Raw genomic sequence first — 26,923 nt, 5'->3', positions numbered from 1 at the left:
GACACACAATTCAAAATGGGGACCACACAATCCAACTGTCAATTTTAAAATGGCACTTCCGATTTTAAATAAAAAATGTTTTTCCAAGAATTTTTTACTTTATTTTCACTCGTTATTTTGTTGTATTCCAAATGTTGTCCATTAACACAACACTTAAAACCATTTTATACTTGTTATTTTAAGTACACTTCATTTTGTCATTTTCCATGTGTGAGCGCACCCCAATAAAAACACAAAATGAGTACACAGGAATACAGCTTTTAACATACATTACTGCATACTGTCATTTTTAAATTACCATTTGTGCTTTTTTTATTCCAGATTTGGAGGTATTTTTAATTTAAACCATTGAATCACAAAAGTATTCATACTACATAATATACAGTGTACCATTCTGTAACTTAGTACACAGTAAATGTGTTTTACTGCTCAAGAAATGATACAAGATTTATTCAACACATCAATCAAACTGGGAATTTGGAATGCCTTCGTCAATCTTGAACTTTTAAATCGAACTTGTTTTACGGATTAATTACGTCTACGTCTATAAAAAACAAGCTTCTCCATTTCCTGTGTGCATTGCATTGTGGGAACAATGATGTCCGTCTCATCTCAATGATCTTCCATATTCTGCCTGTTTCATTGTTTCAGCAGTTACTGGGCCAGACTTTAGTCAAGACATGATGACACTGTGGCCCTCTACCAATGTGTGATGTTACCATGTTACTGTATTTAGTGCAGATGATGATTTGTGCTTTTGTTTTTAGTGGGACACTGAAGTTGCATTTTTTTCCCTTTAAAATTTGCTTAACTTGCTTGTATTACACAAAAAGGCTGACCAATATTGAGGGTAAACAATGGAACAATCAAATACTTCCTCCACAGTTTGTTTTCTTGTTTTGCTCTCGTCAGCAAACAACCGGGTCGCATCTGTCAGTTTGGTACCGCAAAATACCTTTACGTTGCTGAATCCAATAATGGATTCCTGCTCCTATAGATCCCTGTAACTCTTTATCCTCTCCTTACTGTCAGCCATCATCACCTCGAAACAAACAGAAAAACAAACATTCCTATTCAAAATCTACTTTACACAAACAATGATCTGGATCTACATAGAGTTGCATTTGTACATATAGAATCTTTAAAGAAGCATCAAATGATTTTCTTTTCAATGAAGATTTACTCCACTAGTGTATTTTATCGTACTGACCACGCTGATCGATCCATTTTGTGCTCTGCAGAGGCTGCAGACGTTACCCCTGGGGCTCATGGTTGATATCAGTTAGTGTGCTACACTAAAGATAAGCTATGGGCAGTCAGTGCCAGATTTTTTTTTCCATTACGTACAATAACACCTAACTGAAAGAGGAATGCTGACAAGATGCTCTGGTATGATGTCTGTGTTTTTATTTCCTTTTGGAGGATGTCTCCCATAATTCATCCGGAGTAATTGAGCATGTGTGGAAAAGGATGTGCTGGTGTGTGTGCGTGTGTGTGTGTGTGTGTGTGTGTGTGTGTGTGTGCTGCGTGGGAGTGTGTGTGGCTTTATCTATTTAAGAGAGCACCATTTTAAGACAAATTCTCTTCAGAGAAAACAGTCACCTTTAGATCGCCATAAAGTCAGCATGTCAAACTGTCAACAATGTCTTTGAGCTATGAGAGCCATGTCCCAGTCATACATTACTTTAGGTGTTAGTCTTGGTTTTCCTGGAGGTCCCTCTGGGATTTTTCGAGCTTATGTGTGTAAGTTTGTCATTACTTTGCTCCTTCTGTCACATCTCAGGCACACTGAACACTGAAGGGAGATGGCGATGTCGTGGGTGGTGTGAGATGGTGATCAGACAAAAACTGTTTCAGAGTTAAACATCAAGGTTGGAAGGGTGTGGTTTGTGCGTTCGGTGGGTCAGTCGCTTCACGACGTCTCCGTCACACGGTTCCATTCTCCTGCCTCGGCTTGTGGGTTGTTGTGCGAGCGGGTGTGCTCAGGGAGGGGGCCAAGGTGCAGAGGAAGCCAGCCAGCAATGTGAGACCGAGGCCCCCCCAGGCACAAAACATGGACCAGCCATAGCCATGGCTAATGTCCTCAGGGAGGCCGTACATGTAGCGGGGGTAGCGGGATAACTCAAAGTTGATTCCTGCCACGCATGTGCACAAAGAGATGATGCAGCATGTTCCTGAGTGAGCAGAAGAGACAAGCAGAGATTTAAAATGGTTCCAGTTTGATTATTCAATTCCTACATGTGCTGTGCATCTTACTGCAAGACAGGAATCATGTTACTGCAGGACGTTCATCTAGTATATCATGCAAACCCAAAGATGCTCTCAGTTGTCACCACATAAATTGAACAAAATTGGATTTTGTCTGCATGTTTGTGTATGAATGTGGGCATATGTGCTCTCACAGTACCTCCCATGAGAAATAGTAGCCCAGCTACATATTGCATGAGGTCATGCTGCTGGCAGCATCCCAGCACTCCAATGATCCAGCCAAAGAGAATGATGGACACGGCCATGCCCACAAAGCCAGCCGTCATTCTTCTTAGATCTGCAGGCAGAGGGGAAAACGTGACCACTGAAACTGAACAGTGAATCTGAAGACTGTTGTTTAAACTGGTAATTACTAATTTTGTGTTGTGGCAAAGCTGGAATCTGTTGCCCTCGAACTGCAGAGCTGATGGTGAAGCATATCTTTCAATCTACCACACTGAAATGTTTTTAACCCACCAGTTCATTTGAAAATGATTATAACATTACTTTAATTACACTGCCAATCAGAAAACGTGGGATCCTTAATAGGCACTTATGTCATTTTTTGTTTTTAGTTTAATGCCAAAGAACTAACTGAAAACCAATGAGGTTAACACGTTATTTTATGGGTCTGTCATTTTCCATTTCCTTGCAAGTTTTCTAAAAAGAAACAGTACGGGAAAATAGGAAAGGAAATATGAATGTCTTTGACACAAAACCTAAAATTAAACCCAAATACATATTCATTCTTTATTTTGTTTTTAAAAAAACTTCATGAATGCTGAGATGTATACTTATCTGGAGATACATTTCAGATTTTGCCTATTCAGCTGACCTGCTGGTCACTTATTAAAAAAAAAACAGTAAACTAATTAGTCAGTACCACTACCAACATTTACCCCGATAAGCTACAATAGATGATGAAATTGTAATGGATGCTAATAATATAGCAGTAATAGGTATAGAGAAATCTAGAGTATGGGTCTACATAAACACTACTAAGAATAGGAATAATACCTTAGAAAAGGCTTTGGTAGCATGTTTAAAACATAAGATATCAGAGCAGAACACTGAAAAAAAGGGTTTCAAAACTGAAAATCATACTGATGTAATCCAAGGTCAAACAACTCCTTCACTCTCTCTCTATGAACAAGGATATATATTATAGAAGTAAGAAATACAAGCCTATCATTGATCTGTCAGACCTAATGTCCGCAAATAAGTCACACTAAAGCTAATGGCTTCCTAATAGTGATGACCTGATAACCTCTGGCCATGAGTCTAGACATGGGGGAAAAGGGCCGTAAAAATAAATAAATAAATATATATATATAAAAGATAATATATCAGGTACCAAAGCAAGTACTACATAAGCAATTACAAATAATAATGTAAATACAGTAAAATAAATAAAAACAAAAGGGACAAAGTAAGTAAATAAGTAAAGCGCAAAATAAACAAATATGAAAGCAACAGAATCAAGAATTAAAAGCAGCTTTGTACAGGTGCGTTTTGAGACGTGATTTATAGTGGGGCACTGATTCAGCGTGCCTGATCTCCTCAGACAGGGCATTCAAAAGTCTGGGGGCTCTAACAGCAGAAGCACCGTCACCTTTAGTTTTTAGGCTTACTTTGGAACGGATAACAGGGATTTGCCTGAGGATCTGTGTTTGGTCAAAAGTGGAGAGTAGCTCGGACATATAAGAAGGTGCCAAAACAACCAGGACCACAGGTAGCGTGTAGTATGTGTAAGTGTAATATGGTCAAATGTTTTGAAACTACTGTAGTTAAGAGCAGAGCTGCAGCATTTTGTATGAGTTAGAGGCGATGTAGAGACTTTTGGGAGAAACGTGTACAGGGAGTTGCAATAGTCGAGAAGTGATAGGGCCCAAAGTCGTGCCTTGAGGAACGCAACATTTCATATAGTCAACTAAACCCCTGAATGCAATGTTTTAAAATGGTTATTGAATAAGAAGACTTAAAATTAAGTATTGGCCATTATTAGATGGTCGATTGTTGATTTTCTCAACCTTTTCTCTTTATTTATTCTTCTCTCTCTTTTTATTGCTAAAAGTATCAATTAAATTGATTGTTTATTGAAAACAGAAGCAGAAAGCAGAACAATAAACCTGGGTAAACAAAAAAGGTGAACGAACAGATAATCAGTGACTAAATCAACAAGTCTTACTAACTAAATGAAGACAAACAAACACTTTGAGACTTACGCAGTGCATGCCACTCATCCTGTCGTATGGTCTTTGTGATGTTGATGGGTAAATTTCGCGGTAGGATGGACGAAGAGTAGTGATACTTGACTGGGGTACATCTTTGAATTATTCCTGGCGAAGAGAAGATGGAAACAATTATAACTGGAGACCAAACATCTTTAAATATAAGAGAGAAAATGAAGTAGAAATCTCATTCTGAACCTTTGCCCAACTTGTGGGATTATGAAATAATATAAACACGTGGTAGAAAAGCTTAATATTTACTTTACACCCTCACTTGAGTTTTAATTTACTGAGATGGCCCTATTAACCTCGTGTTCCCAACCACTCCTACATTGTTATTAAAGGGGGATTAGGAAACAATATGGATTATTCTACCGAAGGCTACACAAAGAACCTTCATTGTTCTGATTTAAAGTGAATGTGATGTCAGTGCAATAAACTGAATTCAAAATAAGCAGTCAGTCTGGTATTTTCAGAATTTAAGTCCAGCTCCTACTCCATAAAGACACACAACAACTTTATATATTTTAGGGAATTTCTACAGTACTTTACATAATGTCACAACAGGCTAGATGGGAGACATCTTTCTTTTTTAATAAGTAGCTCAATGGTTTGATAATTTAAAATGTCCATATCTTTTGCCCAACCTTTTGTCAAACTTTGTTAAACTCTTTCCTTCTCATAGTCAGGTTTACGATCTTCTAGGCTTTGATCTAAATATTCTTTGTTGAGGCACCCAAGGCTTCTATAGAAGGACGAGGTTTATAATATCAGGGAGGCATTTTACTCCAAATATTTCATGTTTTTTTCAGATAGATCTTTCTGGTATAGAAAATACAACATGTGATGCCAAATAGAAGCTTGCTACATTTAGGCATTTGAGGTACATCTAAAGCTAGTAGCACATATGAAACAGATGCATGCATAACACCATTTACTGTTGAGATGACGTCAGTACATCTAAATAATCTTTTATCAGCAATTCAGCGTCCTATAGCAAGCTGCTTTTGCAATTTTAATACTGTACTTGTTATGGAAAAATGTAACTTCAGTTAAGACTTTCACAATTCATAGGAAACTGTGTTTTTTAATTACTATAACTGACACAATGGTGGGCAAAACTTCCAATGCCCTGCACACCTGTGTGTCACCCGTGTGCGTGGCCTAATAAAATGACATTTAAAGATCAACACTCAATGTCACTCTACACTCAGTGAAAATGCAGCGTATGTGGAGCATATGTTCAAAACTCAGCAGTGCGTAAATGTGTCCACACCAGCATAATTTGTTATTTTCCTGACATCAATGATGTCACAACACTGTGATTATCAAGATTGTAATCATAATTAGACGACACCTTTATATCTGTATACTGTCATAGTTCACGAGGAAACAATTTCTGAACACAGTTTTGTAATTTGCATCACTTGAAGGCTGCGTTTTTATTATTGGCATGTAAGAGCCCTGACATAATTTAAAGTAATGTAGTCCCTCAAAAATCTGAATGGATGTTGACATCTGATCTCTCTTATGAGTTGAAACTTGATCACCCTGCTTTCAAACAGATGCGCATGAACTATTATGTTGTAAATTTGTGTGTTATGTACAGTACGTAAATGTCATATCACTTTGACATACAGTATGTACGAGCATATAACAAAAGCAGTATTTTGCCTTTTTTGACTTTATCTTAAGCTTTTACAACACCTGTATTATATATAGTTCGCTCTTTTAAACCCTGAGGCTGCTATAAAAACTTTTGGACACACCTTCTCATTCAATGCGTTTCCTTTATTTTCATGATTATTTACATTGTAGATTCTCACTGAAGGCATCAAAACTATGAATGAACACATGTGGAATTATGTACTTAACAAAAAAGTGTGAAATAACTGAAAACATGTCTTATATTTTATATATATTGTCTTACCCCTTTTTTGATAACTCTGCAAACCCTTGGTGTTCTCTCAATGAGCTTCATGGAGGTAGTCACCTGAAATGGTTTTCACTTCACAGGTGTGCCTTGTCAGGGTTAATTAGTGGAATTTTTTCCCTTATTAATAAAAAAAGCAAAGGGTGGCTACTTTGAAGAATCTAAAATATAAGACATGTTTTCAGTTATTTCACACTTTTTTGTTAAGTACATAATTCCATATGTGTTCATTCATAGTTTTGATGCCTTCAGTGAGAATCTACAATGTAAATGGTCATGAAAATAAAAAGGAAACACATTGAATGAGAGGGTGTGTCCAAACTTTTGGCCTGTACTGTATGATATTAATTGTTCAGATATTGACGCCAATATTGCCCCTAAACATGAGTATCGAAAAGAAACAACTATGATCTTAAGAATCAGACAAGGCTAAGTAAGCGGATTTATATTGTGTGTTCACTTACATTAGGTTACATATAGTATTTAGGTCTGGGTCTACTAACACAAATAGTAAATAGATTCCATTATATATTAACCCAGAGGTGCAGCAGCTGGTACTAGCAAGCACATTTAACTTATTTTCATACGTTATGCTATCCTTTAAAACAGAACTAAATCAACACCATGTCAACAACAATAGTAAGATAACAAGCTTCATTAAGGTATCATTTGTTGCAGAGGTATTGCATTGGATTAATTGCCATGAAGTCTAGCCCTGTATGACAAAGAGGTATAGTCAATTAAACAAAAACATAACTGTATTGCCATTATGTACGCTTAATTCTACACTGCTGTAACTGTAATATCATGATTAAATTAGAGTTGAAAGCATTATACTAATTGTATTCCAGAGCCTATAGACCTTATGTTGTTAATTTAAGAAACATTTGAACAATTCCAATGGTTAAACTTAATATAAATGGCATTATTCATTATTTGCAGGTAGGTAAAGAGGTGCGGGCTCAAACATAGATGGATTTTGATACAACGTGGTGTAGTTGACAATTTTCAGAGTCAATGCTTGGAAGAGAAAACTGTCACTGGTCTGTTTTTAGGTAAACTGAGGTCTACTTTGACAGCAATAATCACAACAACAATTTGTGACACCCATGTTTTCTACACATGGTTTCCCTCTTTGTGTATCTGCTCAGTTTTAGGATGTTGGGTCTGGATCATATACAGCAAAAACGAGTGAGGCCTGAAATATGGCTTCTCGTTGTTGTTCAATTGGGGGCTATATGCATTGTGTTTTCTCTGCTGTGGACCAAAATTCAAACCAAATGTGTCAATGATTCAGCTTCATTAGCAGCATGGAATCCCCTGTTTAACGACATTAACCTTTACACGATGTAGTCTCTTATAGATGCAAAACGGGTTCAGAAAATAGAGGAGCAGCCATTATCTCAGAGAGGCACTCAGCAAAAGGGGGTTCGCTCAGCACCATGGACAGCGAAATATACAAATGAAGAAAAATGCATAATCTTCTAATAAAAAGACATCTTCATCTAGTTTTACAACCCGCAGAACGAACACGCAGACCAGACATTAATGTGAGAGGAGAGAAGTGGGCCTCTGTATCATCCTGTTTGTGTCAGGCTAGGTGTGAGCTCATCGCTGAGCACCACGGCCTGGTGCACACAAGAGAAGCCAGACTCGTGTTTACCTTTGTAAATAAGGTCCTCGGTCTCCAGATCGAATCCCTCCCGGTGACACTTCCTCCAGAGCCCGGAGATGGTGGAGTTAAACTGCCGACTGCAATGGGACTCCATGGCAGACGCAGCGGCCAGAAAGTGCCGCTTCCCCCTGATGAGAGCTCCAGCATCTGGGCCGTTACCTTTCCTCTCCAGGCTCTTTGGAGGCATCTGGAGGGGGAGGTTGTGGTTTGAAATGTAGATGTACCCTGGGTCGGTTCGCTTGTTGGCATAGTTTTTACACCTCTCTCGATGTCTCCTCGCGTCGGTCTCGTACCAATAATCGGTGCAAATCGCCATGGCGAGCAGCCCGAGCGCACAGAAAGCCAAGAAGAGCCCTGTGCCTGTTAATATTTTCATAGCGGCCATCTTCCCCCGCTCGATGGAGAGCCCAAACAGTCGCAAGAAGGTTCCTCCGTGGCCGTGGTGGTGCTGGTACCGCGTGAAATGAATCACGACGGCACTCACAGCCTCATGCAGTCCTGCACTAGGAGCATGATGGTGCAAGGCCAGCGTTGTCTGGACTGGATGCTGCGGTCTATTGTTGTGGTACCCGGTGGATGCAATGTTGTTCCCACCATCTGTTATGGTACAGGAGGAGAGGGGATGGATGGCGACCAACGCTGTGAGGAGGAGGCAGGGGCAGTGATGTAGTTGCGCTCTCTCTCCTCCAGGTTGTTGCGGGATGGGGAGGACAGGAGAGTGCTGCTCTGTTATGGGGGAGTGGTAATTTGTGATGCTTGACTGGTTACCTTTTGGATTTGATAAACATGTAAAACACAGGTGCAGTGGAGGGAGGATTTAATCATATGCAGTTGCTTTATTTATTTATTTTCCTACCTAGACATTTAAACAGCAGCATAACAAAGTGGTGTCTATAAACAATGAGTGCTAATATTATTGGTGACTTTATTACAGTGTTTGATTTTATGACTCAGCCAATTAGCCTAATGGACAGGAGATGAGTGCCAGCTTAGATTACCTTCCTTATGACAAGTTTTCATAGGTTTGAATATTAAACATAACATTTTAGAAAATGTATAAATTACTCTGCATGCAAACCTACCATTCCAAGTTACAGGTCAGCATCTAAAATTACATATGCATATTGACCTCTATGGTTTTCATTTCTACAAATTGTTAATTCAAACTACCTTTTTTTTTTAATACAGGGTGGTCCAATGAGATTACTGCACTTTTTTGCATGGGGTTCTTCTGTACAGGGCAAAAAAAGAAACCCATTAAGACAAAAATACAAAACTAAAGCTAAAAGAGGAGAATGGTAAAGATAAAAAGAAGGGCAATAACCCAGCAATTAATACATTTGAATACAACAGTGATGGATACAATCTGTTGCAGGTTTAGTCAATTCTGGACTCAATCAATACTTTAAAGTTTGCTAAGGAAATTTGTTGATCCAGTTTGAGACCCTGTATCAGTTTAAAACATCTGAAAGGAGCAAAGCATTTAAAAGCTTTTTATTAAGCATGAATTAAATGTAAGAAGATAGACCCATTAATCAAATTAGCGGTTTTCATTTGTTTCTATCCTGTTTTGCTGCACCTTTTAAAAATGTATGTCTAGTTATTTTTACACTGATCTTGTTTTTTGTCTTCACCTTGTAAAGTGCCTTTGAGTACCTTTTAAAGCGCTATATAAAATAAATGTTTTATTAGTCTGAGAAGCAAGATGTATATAGATCGTTTGCCTAGAACATCTTTTTAAAAGTTTTAATGATTTGTTTGTGATGATTAGTTTCTCTTTCATTATATTATACTAATTAGTAGATAATATACAGTAGTTGTATAGTCACTTTACAATATGGTGTATACAACAATGTTTTTTTTTGCTTGTCATATTGAATGAATTCTTATAACATTGTAAACATTATACACGCTACTTTGGAAATACTGTTCATAACTATAATCATGGCAATACATTTTAATTGATTAAATGCCTACATTGACTAACACAGGAAGCCTAATTGTTACACACACACGCACCTTTAGATCCTTATTTATAAAAAGGACTCACACTTAAACGAAACTCAGCCACTGTAAATGACAGACCATCTGTTACAGAGCTTATCTGAGACGATTCCTGATAGCACAGGAACATGATCTAACTGATTGTTCTCATGTGTGCAAAACTCAAAGTTTGGGTCATGCGGGAGACGATCACAGTTTTAGTGTAGGACATGTTGACTTCAGCACAGGCATTAAATCAAAAAGTTGATAGATTAGTTTAGGATTTTGTGAGCAGAGCCACAAAACAGCTGAGCAAACGGTTAGATTTGTCAACCACAGGATCGGACCTTTTAATTCAGACTCCAGAAATGTAACACGACTAAACTATGCAGTTTTGGGAACACACTATGAATAAATGATTTGTCACTCGTGTTTGCACTACAGTGTACATAGTGGTTGTTTGTTGTCCTTCTGTGCTGTGACCGAAGACGGCTCCCACAGACAATAGGCTGCTCAGCACAGGCTGATGACTAAGGAAGGCAACCCGCGGTGGAGTCGTTATGGTAACAGAAGCTTGCCAAACAGACTGTGTTGAAATTGGACAAGTGTGAACACACAATCAATACCCCCCTCCCTCCACTGCCATATGACATTTTAGGCATATATTTGCAGTGAAAACATATGCTCACGGTGTACAGGTTTTTGTGCAGCGATGCGCTGCCTCAGCACCTTCACACAGGTCTAGCAATCAATATCAGGATATCCTAATCTCACTGAGATAGTATGTGTGGTCTTTTTGACATGAAGTTGATAAACAGCACATCCTTCTATATAGATGTCAGACATGTTAGTTTATTTCTTCAGGGATGGAAAATGTCACCAAAAGGTTTATCAACATAATGCTATCAATAATCCTGCATGGTTACGATTTTTAAAAGTTTATATTATTCGTCCCTAGTCTCAAAATATTTTAAGTAGAAGTCAAAACTGAATATTAACAAATAGTAGCAATCTTTGTCTTTAATTAATTTCAGCTTTATCACAATTATTCATTTAAGCAAAGAAGATGCAGAGAAGATACACAACAGAAAAAAAAAATTTACTTTGGTGTAGACCTGTCACTAGTGTAACAGACCATCCTGACTTCTTGGCACTTATTTCTCAATAACACAAAATTATGAAGTGGTGGCGCACGTCTGATAAAACTATATGTTGCTTGTCAAATTTTCAATAAATATGCAGCAGCTACATCAGAAACAGTAACAATACATACAATGTTTTAACCAATTTATGGTTGAATACATTTTAAAGAAAAAAGGTCCTTGTACAGGTCTAAAAATACCTATTCTGTGGAGTTGGTACATCAGGTGTACCTGTGTAAATGTGTGTGCAAAACAATGATTGTCTGATAAACAATATAAGACAATTTGGTAACAGAGATCCATACAAACCCTCTTAATTCCCTTGAGGTTTAAGCCTGGCACATTTTGTCCACACAAATGCCCCATCAGCAGATCAAGAAGGTCTTCCTTTCAGTCATACTATAAAGCCATAAAGTGCCGTTCTTCTGTCAGTTATTTGCTTTAGATTAATGTAATGAAAGGTTTCCTAGGAATGAGAGGTACCAGATATAAGGGGTTGGTGGAGAATGCTGAGTTTTACTTTTTGGTTAAGGCGAGAGGGGTTTTTTCCATGTTCACTCAACAATTGCAGAGAGCACAGCCATGACAGCCACGCCACAGAAAATGAGCATGATCTGCAGTAGGGACTGCCTGGTAAAAGAAAAACAAAGGGTACAGATTTAGACAGATTTAAGGACATTAAAGAAATATGGCATCTGTCTATTTCCACACCAGAGAACAAGACATACAAAGTTTTGATTGTAAACTGCCTTCTTACATTGTCACCATTGTCTCAACTCCAACAATACAGAACAGGTTAAAAGGTACCCTGTGGAATTTTGCCTACTATAGTGCTATGGAGGCATGTTTTAATAAGGGGGCCCGGTTGTGTTTGTAATCCTCACAAGGATGCATACCTTAAACTGGACTCCTCTAGCAGGTCAGGCACCACATTCACCAATGATATGTAGAGGAAGCCTCCAGCGGTGAAAGGCAATATCCAGGCAGTGGCATTTTCTAGAAACGGTAGGAAAGACTTATGCGTCATTCTGGCAACTGTAAAAAGGGTTTGCTTGTACGGTATGTATACTAAGGCTCTTACAGTACCTGTGCCTTCTGGTGACTGAGCGCACAGAGCAAAGCAAGCTCCTAAGACACCAACCAGCGCCGTGGACAGCTGCAAGCGGGCAGCACTCCACCGGTCAAATCCGGCCCTCAGCAGAATGGCAAAGTCTCCCACCTGCAAACAATGACATTTCACACAGTGGAGGAAAGACTAAACATTCAGCGTGTTCGCAAGCATTGTAAGGACTCATAATCTCACCTCGTGGGGGATTTCATGGAGCAGGATGGCAAAGGTGGTGAGGAACCCAACCTGCAAGAAAAGTTACATTAACACTGCTTTGTCTTACTTAAATAAATGTGCTCTGTAGTATCAAAAGGGAAGATGTATGACAAATTCATCCTTTAGAGCAGGGGTCTTCAACAGGGGGCCCACAACCCGTAGGGGGTCCTCAGAGTTACTCCAGGGGGGCTGCAAAATTATTGTTTGGTAATATTTTAACATTTATAAATTTTTTCAAAACTTTAAATGTGTGAAAACATACATTAATGTAACCCTGTGCCTTCCACATGTATGTTTTACATTAAAACATGATGTATAAATAATGTGTAAATATCAATCCATCCACCCAGTTTAATATGCAGCTCAGTTTTATACAATATTATGTAGGGGGTCCCTGCTCTGTCTCTCGTTCAGCTAAGGGGTCCTTGGTCTAAATATCCTTGAAGCCCCCTGCTTTAGAGCACCTGAGTTGAGTGCTAAGCTCTATGTGTTCAGCCTGCAGTGCATAGTGCAAAGAGGTAAAATGTAAAAGACAAAGTATAAACTTTGAGCTGCTTTAAGCGGTCACAGCTTTATAGTTCTTTAAGTCCTTAAAAGTTTTTTGAATCCTACATGAAGAGCATGATGAGACCTGTCGATTGTGTAAAGAGCATAACCATACACAAATCCATGTAGGTGAAAGGCTATTGAAGATAGAGCTGCAATTAGTTTTCAACTATTAAATTAATTGCCAACTACTTTAAAACTGACTAATCAATTTCATCATCATTTTTTTAATGAAAAAAGTCAAAATTCTGATTCTAGCTTCTTAAATGTAATGATTTTTTGTTTCTTTACTCATCTATGAGAGTGAACTGAACATCTTTGAGCTGTGGACAAAACAAGACATTTGGGGACGTCATCTTGGGCTTTGGAAAACACTGATCGACATTTTTCAACAGATTAATTAACAATAAAAAATAACTGTTAGTTGCAGCCCTAATTGGAGATTTTTAAGTTTTGTCTAAAAAATGTTCTTAAATGTTAAAATTTCAAAAGTATTTTAAGAGATTGAAGCCAAAGACCTTATTATAATAATGAGAAATGTGTACTGTAAGTATTAGTATGTCAATATCAGTCACTCCAGAAAAACGTGATTATGCGATCGCATAATTCAATGCATAATCAGCCAAAGTCCGCATATTCATGCGGGGGCCAAATTTTTTGAAATACGCCTCACATTCGCCGCATAAATTGTCGATTTCCGCGCAAAATATGCGGCGCTTGCATGATTTCATAATCCCCGCATTTTCGTTGCAAAAAAATCACAAATATCTTAGCAGAAAGTTGAAAAAATGTTGCGTTTACTTCACACAAGAGCAGCCATTTTCCCCTGTTGCCATGGGAACGTTATAAAGTGATGTAATTACGCGACATGAACATCATCGAAAAGCAGGTGTTGGAGGTTGAATTTGACATGTACTTTGAGTCTCTTAAGTTGGTATCCAATAAGAAAGCTATCTTAATATCTGATGTCTACTCAAATTTCTTTGTTTAAATGCTCCTGCTGTCTATATTATTAACGATTTTTGAAAGTCTGTCTCTTTTGTATCTTTTATTTCCCTCCGTTTAGACTATTACTTTTATTTTTACTTTAATATTATATTATTTATTTTATTTTTGTATCTTATTTGTTTACTTATTGCAATGACTGAATATCTGTAAACTATTTTTGGAAATTAAGTTAAAAAAAAAGCAGGGTGTTGGGGGAATCACTTTTTCTTCTCTTTTTCCATCAAACCTCAGTTTTTGCAAGTCCCCGCAATTTTTGCAAGTTCCCGCAATTTCATCACATAAAATTGCATAAATATCCCGCATATTCCATCGCATTTTTTAAGAAAACGTGCCGCATAATCAAGGATTTTTGCCCGCAACAATCACAAAAAAACTCTGGGTTTTTCTGGAAGGACTGCAATATTAGCATTTAAAAATCTGTTAATAAAATTCAGTTCAAAACAAAAAGGCACAATGAAGCCTTATGCCATTATAATAACAACCTTTGTCCAGGAAGCAGTGAGATGTAAGAAGCTCAAAATCATAAAATAAAATCAGTAAGGTGGGGCCCAAAAAAAGTGAATGTAAGTGAATGATGTAATGTGGTTTGCAGTTTAAGCCACATGAAGCTAATATGGTACTAGCAATGCCCAGCTCACTTTAAGATAAGACTTTGTTGATTGTCGAGGGGCAATTCACAAATTTTATATCCTGATATCCTTAAGTGCCATTTACTAATAAAACATCAAATTTTTCAATGTTCATCGGCACATTCAGTATTAAAAAATGTGATATCCGAACGTCATCATATTAATTTAACACTGCATTTATGCATATCATCTTCACACAGGATTTCAATGTGGCAAAGTCACATTGTGATAAATGTGCATGAGAAATAACACAAAACACCGGTGAGATGTCTTGTATGTGTAGGTTTGAGAAATCGAGTTAACTTCCTCTCTGGCACATTGATCCATAGTTCACGCTGCTAGCCTTATGTCTCTCCAGCTGGACTCTCTCCTTCCCACAGCTACAAATATACAGTAACCTAGTGAAGCAACGCAAATACATGTTACTGCACCTTTTTGATCAAGCCTGTGGGATGATGCAATAAGAATAAGTTTTAAAGTGAAAACGTTTGTGGTATCCCGTAATGAATGTCTGAGTGGTCCTCTTAAGACTGTTGGACTGCTGATACAACAGGTCTGCTGCTCTGCCAGCGAGTCTGCAAACACTGCCCTCACACGGAAGGCGTTTTGTGTCCAAATTCCCCAGATACATTTGTGTCCTTTGCTTTCATTAGGTACAGTATTACTGCGCTCATCCTTGGCCATTTTGCAGCTCTCCTGCATAACACTCGACCTTTGAAGTGCAACAACAAGAAATATAGAAGATGTAGCCTTATATTTACATGGAATGGACATTTAAAACCAGTCTCTTATTCAGTTCCTGTGGGGGTCAGGATTTGCGTTTCCAGAAACTAATTATTAGCATCTAAAAGGGTAACACATCGACAAGCCCCTCACTACACAATCACAATTCTCCATCATTATAAATTGAGTACATTGTGTTTTCTTGGCTGTTGGTCAGGAAGAAATAATAATTATCAGTCAGTCAATGAGGACGATAACTGTTACTTGAAGTTTCATATTTATATAAATATCTTAATAATCCTAAAATGTTGACATGATAGATAGGCTAGTGTCAGTGTATGCACTATATTTATCAGCAATGATTGTCAGTTCATGATTGTGTGCTAATTTGGTCTGCAACCCCCAGGGAGCCATTTCCCCTGCAATCATCCTTAATGAAGACCAAGAGCTCAGGTATAATAAATATGCATGCTGAGGACTCAATGTGAATGTAATCACATTCTCACACACGAGTCAGTTGTTGGGAATGTAAACATTATCATCACAAAACTCTGCTTACACACTCTTGATAGCTGGAGCCCGATATCCATAACTGCACTCTCTTTTATTAAAAAAAAAAAAAAACTCAATTCCCTCACTGCTAGGTAGCAGTTAAAAGACATTTCACTGTGAAATGTACTGTCTGAACTTCTGATTCAACAACTGACTACATTAAATAACTAAACATGAATTAGATAAGCTGCAGAGTGTGTCAAAACTTTAATTTGTTCTGGAATTTTGTGTTATAATAAAAAAGAAATTCTCTAGACTGTCTTTATCCAAGAGAAAAATGAAGACAGAGAAAAGGAGCACCACAAAGCAAAGCAACTTCCTAATCTACACACTACATATTACTTTAAATGTAGAACAGGGTGAAAGAATGTAGGTGCTCTCATTCATTGATGAAAATCAGTTTTTTTTTGTGTGTGAGAAATATAGATATTCCAAGAGTATTTATTTCCTTGTTGGGATTATCACAGCCTCTTACCTTTTTGCTAACCAGGAAACTTCCTGCTACTGCCAGTCCATGGGTGAAGTTGTCAATGCAGTTGGCCAGGAGGTTTAGGTATCCACTTATCTGTGACACACCAAACATAATGCCACTGTTACTCACATTGTCCTCGACTGATCAAAACTACAAGAAGTATGGTCAACAGGAATGTTTATTAATTTATCAGTCACAACATTCTCTTTTAAAAGGGGCGCTATTTTTCGGAATATATATTTGGCAGCTCCTATGTTTACTTGTGTCTGACTCCTCGCTCGGCCAGTCTGCAGTTTCCTCGTTCTCTGTTCCTCCGACAATGCTTTCCTAGCTTTCTGCTTCTTTTTAGCCGGCTCAGCCATGACGATAGTGTGAAAAACTCCATCACTACCTTGTTAGCCGGTTCCTGAATGGGCGTATGTGTGCAGTACCGTGAAGCAATTTGTTACATCGCGAGACCTGATATCACGCGATACTTCCTGACGCTGAGGCCGGCGGCTCGCTTGCCGAAAGTTGCAAGGGTGGTTTATCCACTCACTGGCGCTAGGGGGAAGTGAGATGACCACCATTCAACCCGAAAAAAGTCATAACCATTCCAAAAATAAGGATTAGAAAAATAGAAAGAAAGGCTAAAAATTCAAGATAAGATAAGATAATATATATATATATATATATATATATATTTTATCTTGAATTTATCTTGAATATATATATATATATATATATATATATATATATATATATATATATATATATATATATATATATAAATAAATAAAGAAAAAGTGCACATATATAATGTGCAAGGCAGTGCAAAGGATTTGGTTTCATTGAACCAACTACGTTGCTAAACGACAAGAATCAAATTTAGAGGATTGAAGAAGCAAAAAATGCATCTCTTACATAACTCTTCCCTATCAAGCGTTTACCTATAGTGGTAGGAAATGTTTTGGTTGTCAAAATTACCTTGATTTTCTCTGATCTTTCCTGCCGACTCTGCTGCTTGGAGGATTTCCATGACTCAGCATGGTGTACATTTTTGAGTGTTGCCACTGCCTTTCCACTGAAAGCTGAATTAGACTGCGACTGTGGAGAAAAAAAGGAAGAAAAATAAGGCAAAAATTAACATTTTGTCCCCCACGTGCACCATAACACCAACCTCTTTTTTTCAAAGTTTTTCTTATAAATAATCTTTATGTTCCCAATTCTATTAGTGTCCACTATCAGAAATGTATGCTTTTAACTTGAAAGGGCTTGTCTCCCCTAAAATAAACAAACACCTTAGCCACTAACACCAGTCTTACAAAAAAAAACTGAGTTTATGGTAGCCTCGGTTCAACAGTGCAATAAACATGCATTTTATTGTTGCTCCCACTGTGTCAAGGCTTTCACCTCCTGCCAGTAGAACAGCTGGTTAAAAAAGTCCTGATTATTTTCTTGTAATAAGTCACTTTTGCATCATTCTTCAGACATAACCGATGACCTTTAAATTCCAACACTGCACTGGTTTATATTTTGAAGACAAAAGCAGAGACTGATTTATTTCAGGCTATAGCCTCCGTTTTCCGAGAACAGCCCAACTTCCTTGTTCCCTTAATCTGAAACCACTTAGGTTGCCATTTAGACTGATATTAAAATGAAGGGAGAGGTGTTTAGCCTGCTGTCTTCTGGTTGCAGCAAGGACATGTTTGCTCCATGTCTATGATTGAAGCATAAGGAAATAATAAAGCTTGATGACTTATCAATCTTCTCCTGTGGTAAAACAGGTAAGAGCTAAATTGTTGCTGCAATACACCCAATTTAAAATGTCCTAGAAATAATATAAAGTGACGGAATCTCTTCTTTGCATTTTACATCAAGCATTGTTGCTTTTTACACATTTGATGCATTCATCCAACACACTGACCCAATTCAAGTAAAAAGAAGTTCAGCTTGTTACAGTCTTTGCACATTTTGGTAAGATTTCTTTCTTTCTTTTCCACACTGTCACGATCTATTGTTGTGTCTGTCTATAAGCTGAGTGCTCTCCTGTGGACACTGAAATGGCTAAAGTAGCTGCTTCACCCCAGCACTATAAATAGACACTATTGGAGGAGCTGAGCCATGGATTCCAATCTTCTCCCTCACTGGCAATACAAAGACAAGAGGGAGAATGAGACGGCCTTTACAAACATACTGCAACCAGCCACTCATTGTCTACAAAGAAACCATGTGTTAAAAAATTCTGTTCGTCAATCTTGCGGGGGCAAATTTCATGTTACATTATTTATAATATCATTACTAAAAAATGAACTTCAACTTTGATGCTCATTAGGAAAAGCATCTCATTTTGACACTAGTCAACACTGTTCTTTCATAAATAAATCTGAACAGCTGTAGTACAGAGCAGACATAATATCTCATGTGGTTTAGTTTGCTTATTGATAAATGAAAAATCTTTTATTCATACTAAGATGTTAAAGGAACAGTTTGACATTTTGGGGAAAAAAACGTATTTGCTTTCTTCCTGAGAGTTAGATAAGAAGTTCAAAACCACTCTATGTCTGCCTGGTTAGCTTAGCTTAGCAAAGATTAGAAACAGGGGGAAACCACTAGCCTGGATCTCCCAAAGGGTAACAAAATCTGCCTCCTAGCGCCTCCAAATCTCACTAATTAAAATGTTTATCTCTAATTTGTTTAGTCTGTGCAAAAACATTGTGTAAAAACAACTCCTTGGGGTTTTATGGGGGTTATGTGCTGGATTATTTCTTAGCCGGGCACAGTAACATCCCAGAGTCACAGACATAAAATGTTAAAGTATTCCTTTAAACTTTTCCCTATTAGAGGAGATCACTGATACTTTAGGTCGGGTGTACAGTAGGTTATCAAATGTTACAGTCACCAAATCCCTGATAACACTGACAAATATGCAGACCAAGCAAAAAATAAAAAAAAGGTGAAGGCTTGTATTAACACGTCTGTGTGCAGCGAGACTCCTTTGGACAGCAATGAGCATATTCTTCTAAAAACATTTCAGCTGCAACACTTACAGCAGAGTTAGAATTCAGGTCTGAATCTGAAATGGGGTCCTCGTGGCCGTCTTGGTCTGGGAACATCTTCTCCAGGAGGAGAAAGACCAACAGGCCAACCATTACCCACAAGCCCTGGGTCATGTAGTGGTTGTGTTTACCAGCTAGGACGGAAGCAGAGAGATTGTACATAAGACAGCAAAAGTGACAACCGAGCTTCAACATAGGTGAGTGCAACAAACACTGTTTATAGTAACTAAAACCAAGAGTTGGATTAAATACACATACATTAATGCAATCCCATTGCAAAATAAATATTTATGTTTGAAAGCAATGTAATGCATGATTAATGCCTTACTGTCTGTCCTTGCCTGGAGCATAGTGAGAAAAGAACAGGCGCTCCTTGACTGAGATAACTGTCGACATCGACTCTTTATCATGACTATAAAGTTTTATCACATTCTATGTTGTATTATTATAAAAGCTGTTGTAGAAAGCTTATTCATCAGTCACTTTCTGTACTTATGCTGTGAGTGCTGTAAACAGACCCTACTTGCAAGTAAACAGACCTTTGATATAACTTCAGTGGTCTCTGTCTATCCTTTGATAATGTAATTATTCTAACAAATATAGTTTCATACTAGCCAATTTCTACTAGAAATATCTTATTCTTAAGAGGGTGGTGATGGTATTGTTGGAGAGGAGACCCACCTGAAGAGCCAGAAAACGCCCACGCCTCAGGAAGGAGGTGCAGGAATACATCACCAAGGAGACCACCAATAGCAAAGCTCAAGAGCTGTTTCAGCTTCTGGCCACCAGCTGAGAAAACACACACAGAGGGAGGAAAAAAAAAAAAAAAAAAAAAGAGAGGAAGAAGAGAGGAAAAGAAAAGAGAAAGAAAGAGAGAGAAAGAGAAAAAAAAAGAAAGAGAGAGAGAGAGAGAGAGAGAGAGAGAGAGAGAGAGAGAGAGAGAGAGAGAGAGATTAATACAGAACTGTATATTGATTTCATGCGATTATGACGTCCTGGCTCAGGAGCCAATAGAGAGAGGGGAAGGACATCCGGAAACTTCATACACTGGAGTAAATTGGGCCTCAGCCTATTTAAGCGGCCTAATTGCTAACATCTCTTTTCTCGTCCCCACCAACTAGTTTGGTTAAGATATGCGTTTTGTTTGCATTCATTATACACTACACTCATCCACAAGCTAGCATAATTATTTTACCTTAAGTTTACAAAAATTTAAATTTGTTTAGAATTTATTTCATGTGTGATTCCCTTTTTTGTCACTGACTTTACAGTAGGCCAGGGAGTGACATATTTCATTTTAAATGGCACCTTTTCTGAATAATTCATCAATTTTAACAAGTAAAACATGACAAACGCACACACACACACCAAAATCTGAGTGTCTCTGGCTCAGGCTACTAATATAGTGATACAGTGATTACTCATGTGCTCCGCACTGCTGTAGGACTTTCCTCAGTAATGACTAACCTCCATTCAGGACTGCACTTGAAAACCCCACGGCCTAAAATAAATCTGGAATGCCACGTTCATGTGGGTGGAGCCACTCAAGAGGCTGCAGGCCTCTGACTGACCTACAGTAACTTAGGCCTGGTTATTGAAGAGTTAGTCTATAACCTTGATGTTCCACTTCCGGGATTGCTCAGTTGCCGCCGGAAAAGCCGCCGGATTTCACTCATTTAGGCCAGGTATCCGTTGCCTTGGGCTTCCTTTGTGTTGGCATTTTAAACTCTGGTGGATTTTTGAGGACTATGGTTAACCTTTTCTCAGATCTCTGCAGGGTAAATCCAGACAGCTAGCTAGACGATCTGTCCAATCTGAGTTTTCTGTTGCACGACTAAAACAACTTTTAAAAACGTACAAATGTTCCACCAAAACAAGTTCCTTCCGAGCCTATTTTGCAGCGGCACCGCGGCTTTTCTCCAGTGCTTAGCCAAGACGATTGTGATTGGTTTAAAAAAATGCCAATAAACCAGAGCATGTTTTCCTCCCATCCCCGAATGCTGTGTGGAGTAGCCAGACCCTCCTCCAGCGCGCTTTGGAGGAGGATCTGGCAAAGCGAGACTATTGGAAGCGTTTACGCTCAGGTTTCTTTTTGAAATGGGTGTATTCAAACACACGTGTGTTCAAGCATAAGTTAAGGAACAAAAATCAACCAAATGAAACGGCTATCGACATGGAGTGGTTAAAAGAGGAGATATAGTATTTGTATTGGGCATAAACAGCGTGCGTTACGGTCTGCTACAGTGTCTGGATGGTAATGTCGGTCTGTACAACACTTCATTTCCAGACAAAAATAACAACTATTCATTGTTTGTAACTCCTATGAAATGTTGTACAGACATTCATGGTCCTCAAAGGAAGAAGCCAACAAACTTTGTGGTTGTCTGAATTCTCATCTAGTGCGACCAGCAGGTGAAGGTTTTCATCTAGCTGGTAATATCTCAACATCCACCACATGGAATGTGTTAGCGGATGAGGAGAGCTGAGATTGACAGTATTAGGGAGCCACTACAGAGCTGGAATTTTAGGTATATAGTTAACGAGTTAATGAGACAGAAATATTTTCTTCTTTTACTGCAGAAATTTGAACTCTGAACTCTTCTGCTTTCAACACTGCAGTCATTTATTGCGCCATTGTTGTCCATGTTGACATGTATGCATTATAAATACTAAGGCTATTATTATTACTACAATGACTAGCTCGTCATGCAGTACACAGATACAGCACATAACTGCCTCCTGCTTTTTCAAAAAATTATATGACGATTTAGAGGGGATATTTTCTCTTCAGTTACAAATATATCATTATCATAAGTATCACTGAGGAATGTCTTGCAAAATACTGTATATTACAGAATTGTCAATGCTGTGTTATCATTATTGCAAGCAAAATATTGCGCTGTGAGTAATTCACAGGCATGTGTAGGTTACATGTTGGTTACCTTCTGTTTTAAGGGCTGCTCCAGCTTCGATGGGAATCACAAGAAGGGGGAAAATCCCACTGAGGCCAACAGCAACAGAGCCCACCAGGGACAAGAGCCAAACATGAGCATGTTCGCTGTATAAGAAGTTTTCTACTGCCTGGAGGTCTGGGAGGTAATCTGTCAAGCTGGGGCTGGGTCCTGCAGCAGTGGCTGTTGCATGAGCCATAGCTGATTGTGTCATCTTGTGGCTGCTTGATGCCCCTCTGGAGGTCAGCATCAGCAGGGTAACTGGGATCAACAGAGCAGCTAAAGCCCAGCTGGGCTTCCTACAGCTTCCACCTTTCATCCGTCCCACGGTCCAAAAAGCCCTTGCACCCAGTAATGCTGCAAGTGGAGCACACTTTCAGAAAAACAGGCCTCTCCTGCGCCTTCTCAAACCTGTATGAACATTTTAAATAAGCATTTAATTAAGGATGCAACTCACAATTATTTTCATTATCGATTAATCTGGTCTGTAGTAAGTTAAACATCAGCAGAAAATCCTGTCACAATATTTTCAAGCCCAAGGTGGTCTTCAAATAGCTTATCTAGTCTGACTGCTAAACCCCAAATGCACTGCATTTTATATCACGCAAGACAAAGCAAAGCAACATTTCCATGAAATTGAAAAGCTGGAACCAGCTTGCTTGCATTTTTGCTTGATCAAACTAGATAGAAATTGTTGTTGGGAGTGACGCCAAGATCGAAAGTGACTGATGGTATGCCGATAATGTATCCCTGGCGCCGCTCGCGTCCCACCGTCACATACCGTTTCTTAACAGCAAGTGCAGCTTAAATATAATGTTTTGTACTCCTTACTGTCTAAGGAGTAAATACATAATTCAAATCTAAAAGACAGTAAAGTAATTAAAAATATATTGCCAATATACCCAAAGTAGATAGTATTTAAGCTAGCCGTAGCTGGCTATTGTTAGCCTAGGCACCGTAGCCAGTCGGACTAATCCATAACAGAAAGGGACAACTAATACTTGTATTGTTTTTGGCATGTTTAATAGTAGAACGCGATCACACATTACATTATATAAATCTCCATGTCGTGAAACAATGACCAGGCATATGGCATATTATAAATACTTTGAATGAGTAGCAGGTAGTTATGAGCATGGCATACGCTGTTTTCTACCACCATAGATATGAGAGATGTCGTGTATTTTCTCACTATGATCCATCTTCGGATAGTCTTAATGTGTTATTAGTGTATGTATTATTAATTACATGTGATACAGTTTTATTTGGTTAGATGGCTCGAAATTCATCATCATTCTTCAGTCATGGATTAGTAAAACTGGCTACATGATTAAGTTGGCTAGTGTTAAGAAATTACTAAAAAGACGTGATCGTTTGATTTCTGAGGAGGAAGGAGAGGCTTGGTCCAATTGAAAGATTAAGCAAAGGTTTAATGAACAACACGATGAAAACGACATGACAAAAACAATCAAACATAAAATATGAAACACTGCCAGCAGTGGACTGCAAGACATTCTTCCATTGTCAGGTCACAGGCTTGCAGTCCCGAAATCACCTCTGTTTCCAAATTATATTCCTGTGGAATTGTGGGTGTTTTCCTTGAATGAAAAGTCTCTCAGGTTAAGGACACACCTCTGATTTCAGGTTTACTCCAGGTCACAGACAAAGGTCGTTAATCATGGTAGTGCCGATTCTATTCAAGTTTACAGAGATATGCATTTCCTTTGTTTTAATCAAGTCTGGCCCAACAGGGGATGGCTCCTCAAAAAGCAGAGACAACAGTTATCTTTCCTGAGGGGACAATGAGTCTCCTCCTGTATGCTAAATGACAGATATGACCTGATGATTCTTTAGAAGATAGAGATGGTGTGAGCCAGATAAATGCTAATCAGTATTGTTATTTGATTAGATTTAGCTGCAGGCTACATAAAACCAAAAGCACATTTTTTCAAAACATAAGCATGGTTTTAACTTTTATATATTCAACAATAGACTAACAATAGGAAATGGTATGTGCCAGGTCATGAAAACCAGGTTAACTGAAATTTCCAATGGATTCCTTCCTGTTCATAATGACCCTGACCATACAATTGTTCATATGGTTTTACTCATTTTTTGAGACATAAAAAGGGAAAGTCAGTTTTTATCTAGGTTACAGTTTTTATGACAAGTCAAAGATGATTATTTGATAATGATTTTCCTTTATATATTGACACTGTGTGGATGCTTCCAACTGTTCGTCTGAATTCTGCATGAACAAACAAAATGGAAAAAAAGTGATTGAAAAATGATTGCTTAATGACGTCACAAATAGGCAAATGAGCGTATGACGTCATCTAGCTACTTTTAGCGACTTTTGGAGCTGGTCCTAGCTACTTTCATTGGAAAAGAGTTGGCAACACGGTGTTAAAAGTTAAGTTGTGGCAGGTAAAGAAAAGTCCAGAAAGCCCAGATTACAGTGAGTGGTTGCTTCCCTTTATATATCCCCCAGGCAGCAGCCTGTAGATATCTGGCCATGCCTATGAGGTAACGTTACAGTTAAAAGGTTTAAGTATCGTTAACCTTAGCTAATGCAAATGATTAGCCATATTTTCCAGAAAGGTTGCAAGAGATTTATTAGTGTTTGAAAGAGTCTGCTGCTCATCATTTTTCCTGTATGGCAGTTAGCAGGACAGAGTCGATTGGATGAAGTGAGATATTCACAACTATCACATAATATAATAAATATACAGAAAATTAAAACGCCAAAGTCCTCAACTGACAGTCAATGCTGCATTAACGTTACACTGAAAGTCGTGCTTTTGACAACGACATACTGAACTATTTAGCTAACTCTGTGAATAAAAGTTAGCAAGCTAACGTTAGCTGGTAAACATCCATCCAGAGCCATGTTGACGCTCACAGCCTGCTAGAGATTAGCTCCGACACAAGCAATCACTGCAAATCAACGATACCTGCTAAAACTAGCATCAGTTTGAGTAAGTTAGTGCTAACGTTACGGGCCACAAGCCCTCGAGAACATTAAATAACGACATGCATGTGATATTTAATGTTTAAAATACCTTGTGGTTTCGGCAGTCTTTGCACCAGTGTGTCCCTGCCATCCAGGACGGCTTGATGAGGCTTGCAGTGCAACGCTGAGTTTCACAGCAGACTCCAGCTGCGCAGGGCAGGGATCCGCTAGCTGCAGCACAGGAGGTCACACGCCACGGCTCTTCCAAACAGCCACGTATCAGGATCCTGGAGGAGGGAAAACACTATAAACAGGAGGGGAGCCAGGACATGGATCCCGCCCCACCAAAGATTTCAGGAAGTAACTTCATTTTTTGCCCCAAGGACTGTTTTTTCCACATCCACAAGTAGCCTCCACAAGGGGAGTTTTGTTATGGTGGGTAAAAAATTGACTTAATCAATAAACACATCTGCCGTGCTTATACATAAACTGGCAGCAAAGTAGTCGATGGCCACATATAACACACAAAGTCACAAAAAAGGATCCAATATCAATCAACCTGCAAGTTGTAAGTCTAGTCTAGTTGAACTGGAAATCAGCATCAAAACTTAAATTGACATGTACGGAAGAAGATTAGGGCCACATGTGAAAAATGTATTTGAGTTCTGAGTTTAAAGTCAGAAGATTAACGTCAGAACTTTGAGAATAAAGTCAGAACTTTGAGAATAAAGTCAGAAATTTAAGAATAAAGTCAGAATTTTAAAGCAACAATATGTAACTTTTAGCCCTACAGATTGTCTTATTAGAACTACAGCTGCAGCTAAAAGTTACATAGTGTTGCTTTAAGAATAAACTCAATTTTTTTTTTAGTTATAACACCCACATGAGTTTTATTTGAATATATGGATTGGAACATCTTCATATACCCCAGTCTTTTTCAAATGTGTCAGTGATGCACTATACTCACAACTCGCTCCATATTTCTATGCTTGTCATTTGTAACACAGTGACACTGATTCACATTTCACTATAGTCTTATTATTCTTATAATTCCCAACAGGTATCCTGCATACCGGACAGCAGTGCACTCAAATGAGGTCCTTGAGGACAACATTGACAGTATGGCTTGCACCATTATTTGTAATTTGCTACTCCCTTTGTTCTACACTGCTGCTTGTTCAAAAGTGCCTGTTGGAAATGGGCCAATTTCTTGGCCTCCTGTATTGCTGCTTGCAACATTCTCCAGAACCATTGTACCCTGAAATAACTACCCAAAGCACTTAATATGCAACCATACACTACTGACTTATGGTGTATTTATACTTCAGAGGAAAACATTGAACTACTACATTTTTCTGCATTGCAGATTCAGATTTTACTCACAAAATATAAAAATTGAAATACATGCATTATTGTTCATTAAAGTATTCAGCATTATAGTTGAAAGCGCTACCTTGAGCAGATGTTAAGTACATTTAAGTACATTGTCCTGGTAATGCCTTTCTTTTAATTTTAA

General features: G+C 38.3%; 2 protein-coding genes across 3 annotated transcripts; both read right to left on the bottom strand.

Annotated features, from left to right (window-relative positions):
- Positions 1-78: 78 nt before the first annotated feature.
- tmem276b (transmembrane protein 276b) lies at positions 79-8,793 on the bottom strand. The gene is made up of 4 exons (XM_039795219.1): positions 8,075-8,793; positions 4,473-4,586; positions 2,408-2,545; positions 79-2,174 (listed from the first exon to the last, which is right to left on the bottom strand). The coding sequence occupies exons 1-4, from the start codon at positions 8,469-8,471 to the stop codon at positions 1,927-1,929; spliced, it is 897 nt and encodes a 298-aa protein (XP_039651153.1). The 5' UTR covers positions 8,472-8,793; the 3' UTR covers positions 79-1,926.
- Positions 8,794-11,071: 2,278 nt separating this feature from the next.
- Positions 11,072-25,670, bottom strand: slc39a13 (solute carrier family 39 member 13). 2 transcript variants are annotated; one of them, XM_039795217.1, is made up of 10 exons: positions 25,517-25,670; positions 22,446-22,811; positions 20,185-20,292; positions 19,495-19,637; positions 17,432-17,551; positions 16,469-16,558; positions 12,515-12,565; positions 12,298-12,430; positions 12,108-12,207; positions 11,072-11,841 (listed from the first exon to the last, which is right to left on the bottom strand). In XM_039795217.1, exons 2-10 carry the CDS (start codon positions 22,771-22,773, stop codon positions 11,766-11,768), a joined length of 1,149 nt encoding a protein of 382 aa, XP_039651151.1. In that variant the 5' UTR covers positions 22,774-22,811; positions 25,517-25,670; the 3' UTR covers positions 11,072-11,765. The 2 variants fall into 2 exon arrangements, with proteins under 2 accessions (XP_039651151.1, XP_039651152.1); XM_039795218.1 differs by having other exon boundaries at positions 22,446-22,865; positions 25,517-25,667.
- Between the last annotated feature and the right edge of the window lie 1,253 nt (positions 25,671-26,923).

Source organism: Perca fluviatilis, chromosome 3, assembly GCF_010015445.1.
Source record: "Perca fluviatilis chromosome 3, GENO_Pfluv_1.0, whole genome shotgun sequence".
NCBI lineage: Eukaryota > Metazoa > Chordata > Actinopteri > Perciformes > Percidae > Perca > Perca fluviatilis.
The sequence above is the reverse complement of the archived record's forward strand: the minus strand, read 5'-3'. Positions and strand labels throughout refer to the sequence as shown.

What these genes read in the sequence shown, in the direction of transcription:
- tmem276b (XM_039795219.1), bottom strand. Translation starts at nt 8,471, where the DNA reads ATGGCCGCTATGAAAATATTAACAGGCACAGGGCTCTTCTTGGCTTTC. An exon ending in GGATGAGTGGCATGCACTGC is followed by an intron (nt 2,546 to 4,472) that starts GTAAGTCTCAAA and finishes CTCTGCCTGCAG; the next exon opens with ATCTAAGAAGAATGACGGCT. An exon ending in GCTACTATTTCTCATGGGAG is followed by an intron (nt 2,175 to 2,407) that starts GTACTGTGAGAG and finishes CTGCTCACTCAG; the next exon opens with GAACATGCTGCATCATCTCT.
- slc39a13 (XM_039795217.1), bottom strand. Translation starts at nt 22,773, where the DNA reads ATGAAAGGTGGAAGCTGTAGGAAGCCCAGCTGGGCTTTAGCTGCTCTG. An exon ending in GGCGTTTTCTGGCTCTTCAG is followed by an intron (nt 19,638 to 20,184) that starts GTGGGTCTCCTC and finishes CTTCCGTCCTAG; the next exon opens with CTGGTAAACACAACCACTAC. An exon ending in TCAGTCACCAGAAGGCACAG is followed by an intron (nt 12,208 to 12,297) that starts GTACTGTAAGAG and finishes TACCGTTTCTAG; the next exon opens with AAAATGCCACTGCCTGGATA.